Source organism: Botryllus schlosseri, chromosome 6, assembly GCF_051294905.1.
Source record: "Botryllus schlosseri isolate E-star chromosome 6, Bs_hap1, whole genome shotgun sequence".
NCBI lineage: Eukaryota > Metazoa > Chordata > Ascidiacea > Stolidobranchia > Styelidae > Botryllus > Botryllus schlosseri.
The window spans coordinates 15,549,524-15,557,295 of NC_137241.1; the positions used below are offsets into that span (position 1 = coordinate 15,549,524).

Sequence of the window (7,772 nt, forward strand, 5' to 3'; positions counted from 1 at the left end):
AATACGTCGGAGCCGGAGCTACTCCTCAAATGCCGGGCTCCAGCTCCGGCTGAATTTTATGTCGCGCTCCGGCTCCGGCGAAAATGCACGGCTCCGGCTCCAAAGCCCTGCTTGTAACTTCTTCGGGGCGTACTTCGCTACATCGATTTTATACAGCCTATGATTTTATAGTCTAAATTCCAAATAACTTAACGCGGGCCGCACAATGCCCAGGTCTGGGTTATTGGAGCTACCGTTTCAGAGGCATTTTCCTCACTTTTCGGTAGTTGAATCCCGCGTAACGTCTTCATTTTACCTTTAGGTGACATCGTGTCTGCTTTTTAGCAAATATGTCGTTACCTTTACTAACCCGCGGTACACTTATACGCTAACCTGCCAGCCTTCGCGGAGCCTCAGAGTCGTGAAAACGAAAATCTACCACGATGCACATCTAATAAGTTTTACTATAGATTACGGGTGCACAAAATTAACTGCGCATAAACAGAGAGAGTGTTAAAGAACAAATATAATATAAATGTAATATCAATCAAATAAGCGGCGTGTATTCGAGATAAAAACAGCGAACCATAAATATATCAATACTTTCGTTCTGCATCGGTCAAGCAGAAGCAAATTGCAGAAACAATGTAACGATATAATACTGACGCAGCGTGATATCCATATACACATAGAAGAGCAATGTACAATTGTACATGGTACATAACAGAAATTGGAATGATGGAGGGTCAATTTCAACAACAAAATTGCGTTCAACTTCGATGTATGCTATGAATCCGATAATTGACCTTTGCTTCTGTCTCGGAGGTCCACCCTGAATGCAACTGCTTACGAATTATATTTGGCCTTCATTCTTCATCACACGATGATTCACATTCCCGTTTCCGTAAATTCAGTCAAATTTCTTCCTTGTAGCAGTGTATCTCTCAATATACTGCGGAATTACAGAATGGCAACGATTAGCAAGGTATTTTTTGATAAATCTAACGACGGTATTGACATGATAGCTACGTCCTAGTCCAGGGTTGTAACCAAGTCACATGGTTCCGAGTCACGAGTCAATCATACTTTTGTGGTTTTGACTCGAGTCGAGTCGAGTCATTTTCAATTCATCACAGACTCGAGTCCGAGTCCAAGTCACCGTTTAAAGGGTCAAGTCCGAGTCATGGTGTTATGACTCGAGTCGAGTCCAAGTCACAGTATTGAAGTCATGTTCAACTCATGTTTTCAATCCTGCTTGGGTGATATCGAATTCCCTGTTTGCGAAACATGCTCATTTTGTCCCAATCAGAGTCTTGGCACGTGTTTATTTAGGCAGATAACGGACAGGTCCTGGCCTCATTTAGCGATGCTAAAGATTACTTTACTAATCTTAGAACTTAAAATCAAATATCTGTCTTGTCAGTCTGATACATCACCAATACAAGCATTCAGTTTTTATTATGAACACATCGACGATAGCTCACGAATAGCTGATAGAGAACCAACGAATTCACGTCTACATACTATCTGATAGAGAACCAACAAATTCACGTCAAGATACTAGTTGATAGAGAATCAATAGATGCATGTTTATGTAGAGGTATTTACAACAGGCCAGCATGCTGTAAAAGCGTGCATGCAACTATGTGCATTGTGCAGTGACAACAGAACAGATACCTTTTGATTATACTAAAGGTTTTCCCAATTGCATTACCGACTACATCGCAGTTACAGCATTGGAGAAATAATTGTACAGTGGGGCTGTTCAAAAACATTTTTTCAAATTTTCTGGCTACTTCTTAAAATTGCTAGATTGCCTAAAAATCAAATTTGGCTCAATTCCAACCAGTAGAAAGCAATGCTATGAAAGAAAATTTTAGACTAATTACAAATAGAGATTTTCGAATTTTACCGGCTATCTCATGATATTGTTACATTGTGTAAAAATATGATTCATAGCAAATTTGACTCAATTCCAACTAGAAAAAGTGAAGTTATTAGAGTAGAATGTTTTGGATATGAAAAAATAGTCGGCTTACTACTATGTAATTATATTATATGAAAGAATTTCTCACTAAAATACTCCATTTATTTTCAAATCCAGAATATTCTCCTCTCAGATCATTGATTCCACTTTTTTTCAAATTAAGCCAGATTCAGTGTTCCTTTTATGCAACATAACAATTTTATCATGTAACCACCCAGTAAAATAAAAAAGAATTATTTTAGAACAGCCATATTGTACAAACATCACACAACATTAGCCATTCATTATTACTCACGTGCACAATGCACATACCTAACAAAACGTCAAATGGACGAAGGGCATTGTGTGTTTTCACAGACAGCAGATCAAATCAATGAGTTACACCTCAAAAATACTAATGTGGAAAGGAGATCCTCAAATATGTTAAAGCGGCATGGCCGTAGAATGAATCCACATCTACTGAATACACGTTCCACTAGTGCACTAGATGCAGGAATTTACTAGCATTTTTGAACCACACTGAAGAGCATGGAATACTCATTTTTTCTAGTCGCCCAAAAATGCAAAGAATCATCGCCTTCAAATCTACACATGAGCTTATCAGTCTCTTCACCATCTGAGTCATTTCATTGGCTCTAATTGAACTTTGATTCAATTGTTTGCTTGTATAATTGAAAAGTCCTGAGTACTTTAATTGCGGAGGATCTATTACCTCTTCATCACTGGACGATTTTGTACAATGCATTGCTACTATGTATCATTTTCTGTTGTTTTTACGGCGGCATATCTGATATATCAGACAAGTGCAACGAAAGCAGTGGTGACAAATAGCGATGTCGGCGGAATTCGTCGGATGCGTTGATCTAGCTATTATGATTCGCAAATTTCTTCATCTTCAAGTCATATAAAATAAGCCGAGTCAATGACTTGGGTCGAGTCATTCGTAATGACTCGAGTACAAGTCGAGTCAATCCAAATATTGACTCGAGTCGAGTCGAGTCATTTTCCCATTTCAAGAAAATGACTCGAGTCAAGTCGAGTCATAAAAAAATCGTGACTCGAGTCTGACTCGAGTCGAGTCATGACTCGAGTCATTACAACCCTGTCCTAGTCACAGCGCTCTATAGTGTACAGTACACTGTAATGGAAAGCATTTTATTTGTGAACCATATCTCCATCGTTTTACCGAGGCTATCTTATTGAAGTTCACCAATTCGAAGCTAATTTGCATCACAATTTTTTTTCAGTACTTAGCAACGTCTTTAGGGTTGCCATACGTAAATTTTCTTCTAATTATAATCTGAATTATAACAATAACGGTATATTCCTGGAATAAGTTGAGGCTGTTCGGATGCTTTAGGCAAGGACAGTGATTCTATACCTGGGGTCGTTTGCATTCATTCTGTGGATCGGGAAGATAATGATCTGCTCCAGCTTCCATAATAGGTTGCGAGTAAGTAGTCTGGGCGAAGGTGCTGACCTTTTTTAGTGATGAGTGGGGCAAGTTTTTTCAACTTTTGCAACAATTTTTACAGCTTCCGGCAGCCTACAAATTTCACTGTCGTTTAAATTTGAGGTCCTTTCTGATTTGACGTACATTAGGCTAGACCGCCGAAAATTATATTTTCCTCGAGGTCAATTATTTCAGGCTATTGATTTTGTAAAATTTCCAAACACTGAGTTTTGCTACAGTGCCTTGGATACAAACCGATTCGAGTATCTCATACCCTAATAATTTCAAGGAACTTGTCCACAAATGCAACTTTTTACTGCTTCACTTATTTACTTTACTTTCTACGGATTTGACTCCAACAAAAACTTGCCCTAGTAATCAGCTTATCAAATTTTGAGCTGAACAATTTCAAATTAGAAATGGAGTCGCGACCACAAAAGGTTGAAAATCACAGGTTATGTAACCTGCTGGTGTGGAATATCATGACTCATAAATAGACTTATCTGTGTGACATGAACATGACTAAACGATGAACAATTAGTCCCCATGCATTTTCGAAGTCATCATCCTCCAACAGCTCTACCGCTAATTGCGAACACTTGGGCGGAGAAAGGATCAAAATTTAATAGTATTATATGGAAGAACCAATATTATTGACAGAATACATTTACAAAATTTAAAAACCAAATGCATATATAGTAAGTCTCTTTGTCGGTATCAATCAACATCTAGCATTGGTGTATGGATGGTATGACATTTAAAATCGTAATAAAATTATGGTTATTGCCGTAGTAGAAACTTGGAAGCTTCAGCACAAATTAGTTTCATTCCGAGTTCAAGAAGCATTACTCACCGACGACTTCGCGCCCCCCAGTTTGAGAACCACTGCTCTAAATAGTTGGTCACACCTGCTTAATGGGGTTATTAGTATCAGTACCTATCTACCAAGTGGAAACAAAGCTCCAATAAATTAGATCTGATATTCGCAAGCTATGACATACTACAAGAGATCGATTGGAATACCGGAAGAACTCACAGCATCATATCCAGGCCGACTCTGAAATGACTTTTGATCGAACAAATTTCCGTCGAACGCCAGCAAACTGACTTTGGAGTCGGCTAGCAACTTTTCTGGAACACCCCGTAAGGGAACACAATTCTCTTCAAACCTCAATACTTTCAATCTTGGACACAAATGCAACGACTCCGGTAATTCCGAAATCTGAAATAAGTGAATTCTCAGTTGTACTACTAAATTAAACATTGTGACGCAATTTGCATTTTGATGCAAATATTGAAATCATGGTAACATGTAACCAGGGAGTGAATTGTCTCAGTATTAAGAATTTTTGACATGCTGATAATTTGAGGATAAGCCCCAAACACTTATAAATGTGATATACACAAAGAGCTACTGCCGTAGTCAAGGTAGAGATCAATCAGCTTTGTCTCGAATCACAGGGTACATAGCACCGGGGGAGGAATCGAACAGGGTTGAAACCACATGTTCCAAATACCAAAAATGTATTCTTCTAAAGTCTTCCGACTTCCGCATCTGCTTAGCACAACTGGATGATAAAAAAAAACGAAGAAAGATTTCGTATACAAAACCCACACTTTTGTTGCACAGTAATCGAATTCTTGGACTTCCAAAAGGCAGTCTGTTGATGAATAAACACTTCTTGCAAAGGCTAATACGAATCATCAAAACGAATTGGATTAACAAGCTTGAAATGCGATACCATATTCACCTGGTTCTGATTCAGATTCAACTCTATAGCCTGAAGATCTTTCAAGTCACTTGGTAAGGCTTTCAGCGAATTACCGGACAAATCTATAGAATCAATGCGTCGTAGTGCAGTTAGTCCGAGTGGAAAAGAAGTCAATTTGTTCGATTGCAATGATAATGTCTTGAGGTTAGACAACTTTCCAATGTCACGGGGTAAAGAGATTAATCTGTTTTGGGACACATTCAGCGTTTCGAGCTTTTTGAGCTGACATACTTCATCGCATAGGATATCTGAAAAAAGAGTCAATTTAAAATAGTTCCTCGTGATACAGAATTTGAATATTGATCGAGTATCAGAAATAGCATTGGCACGTTATTATAATTTGGTTAGGAATGTCCCTATACAATTTAACAAACCCCGGTACCAATGCTTAGGGACGTCCCTAAGCAATCAAGAAAACCAACTGCATTCTAATAACATATGTCAATATGTAAATATATTAAAACCCGAAGTATTGAAAATAATGCGTTTAACTACATTGCATGCATCCGATTATGTCATAGAAACAAATGCAGCATGAAATACAGGCAAACCGTGAGCAAACCTAGTGGCCAATTTTCAGCTTAACACAAACTCCTTTTGCTGGCACGAGTGCGGTTAATTGATTCAAATATATGTCAATTCGAGTGCAGACAAAGAGAATTGTGTGCCGTTTTTAGCATAAGCAGAATTCTCAGCTACGTGCTGCCAATGGAAGAGTTAATAGCCATGGCCTCGTTGTGTTCCAGTACCCGAAGACCAGTCACGGTTACATTTTTCCACAAATCTAATGTGCGAGACCGTTTAATACGTTCCTGCAAGTGCTGGATTGTTCTTCCCACGTATCTACAATGTATGGTCACAAAGGCATGTTGCCAATGTTATTTCTGATACTGAATTTATATTTATTTATATATTTTTGATTTATATGTGACTATGACATGTAACTCTGCAATAGGTTAGCACCTTCTAGTGCACCTCCAGAGTGAGCAAATCCTATAACGATAACCAATTTTTAATTCTTGCACGTGACTTGGCCATTCTCTTTCCCCTTTAAAAGTTCTCAAACTGACTAATGTAAACTAAAAAAAATAATTCTGTCGACAAAATACGCCCTATATGCTTAGAGTTAATAAACGAACCAATATGAATGGTTTGTTGCAGTATTCAAATTTATCGAGGCCTTCGGTAATTGACTAAGTAATAGTTATTTGTTTAACTTGATCTGCATAAGGTCATAAGGGAAAAAGGTGCGAAAAGGCCAGACCCCCTACTCGACCACGAGTTCCAACATTAATTATTTGAAACTTTGTAACATCATTTTTATCATTTCCAAACACCTCAAGATGGAGATACAATGAAAGATAGGAAGGTGTTAATTTCTTGGAGTAGTCTTTCAAACAGACATGGCCACATTGGCCTAGAACATGTAAATAATAAGGCATGCATGCTGACTGAGTAGTAACAGAACACAGCCGAACATCAATGGGACCAACATGCAATTAACATATTACAAAGCCACACTACAATGATAGAACAGATTAAAAATATATTCACAAGTTCAGGTTCGCATACTATATTCCTGTTTTTGTCTATGCTTCCTCCTTCCTTACTATTACTGGTAAGAAAGGAATGAATAATTTTCAGACAAATTGGTATTTGAGAAGCAGCATTGGGTATTTTTATGTCTAAAGCTTGGATGTAGCAGTGGGCAATCTACAATAAAATATGCATAAGCATCATCATAACCGGTAACTATACATACTTAATCGATTCTGGTTCATATTCAGCGATTTCAGCATCAGAAACTTCCCAATAGATCCAGGCAATTCATGAAATTTATTGCATGAGATATCCAACGTTCTCAGTTTTCCACTCATCTTCAATAGATGCATTGGAAACTGAAAATGAATGCAACGAATGTTTACAGCACCGCCGTATCGGCGCATGTCTCATAACTCGAACCAGAATTCATTCAAAGAAATGCAACATACCTCATCAAGATTCATGTCCGACAGCTGACAGACTCCAGTTCTTTGCGCATTTTGTAAGTGCTTCGCAACTGAATTTTCATTTCCCATTACTATAGGTGACGTACCACGCAGCGCAGCTATTGATACAATGCAAAGAGCTCAGAGCTAACACTGCGAAAGTGCGAACACTCTTGTTATTGTTTTGCTTGCGAGACCGGAGATAGTATATCATTATCCGGTCACGGTACAGAGAGAGACATACACTCGTACAAACCCAACTGAGCTGCTAGTCAGATTTTTTACGTGACAAATTAAAACCATAGTATAAACTATAATAAGGAACAATTTATTTTCCTCCACACTATTAAGCTGCTCGAACCATAGCGAATTAAACAATGATTCACTTGTTTGGTCGAAGGAGCCGCAGAGTCTGTAGGGGTCAACCGTCGAAGCAACGACTTGTTGCAAGATACTAGCATAGCCTATGACACCAGCGCGGAGCGGATCGACAAATTAACTGGTCCTATTTCGATCCTGTTTTTAAAGCTCTGGTCCGACTCCTAGGCCGGATTCTAGAAATGACTGTTGTAACTGACGGCTGTGTCGTGTCT

The 7,772-nt window shown here is 38.4% G+C and overlaps 1 protein-coding gene across 2 annotated transcripts; it reads right to left on the minus strand.

Annotated features, from left to right (window-relative positions):
• Positions 1 to 415: 415 nt before the first annotated feature.
• Positions 416 to 7,341, minus strand: LOC145441119 (leucine-rich repeat-containing protein 57-like). 2 transcript variants are annotated; one of them, XM_080318921.1, is made up of 5 exons: positions 7,183 to 7,341; positions 6,954 to 7,089; positions 5,171 to 5,253; positions 4,456 to 4,641; positions 416 to 931 (listed from the first exon to the last, which is right to left on the minus strand). In XM_080318921.1, the coding sequence occupies exons 1-5, from the start codon at positions 7,267 to 7,269 to the stop codon at positions 890 to 892; spliced, it is 534 nt and encodes a 177-aa protein (XP_080175047.1). In that variant the 5' UTR covers positions 7,270 to 7,341; the 3' UTR covers positions 416 to 889. The 2 variants fall into 2 exon arrangements, with proteins under 2 accessions (XP_080175047.1, XP_080175046.1); XM_080318920.1 differs by having other exon boundaries at positions 5,171 to 5,439.
• Between the last annotated feature and the right edge of the window lie 431 nt (positions 7,342 to 7,772).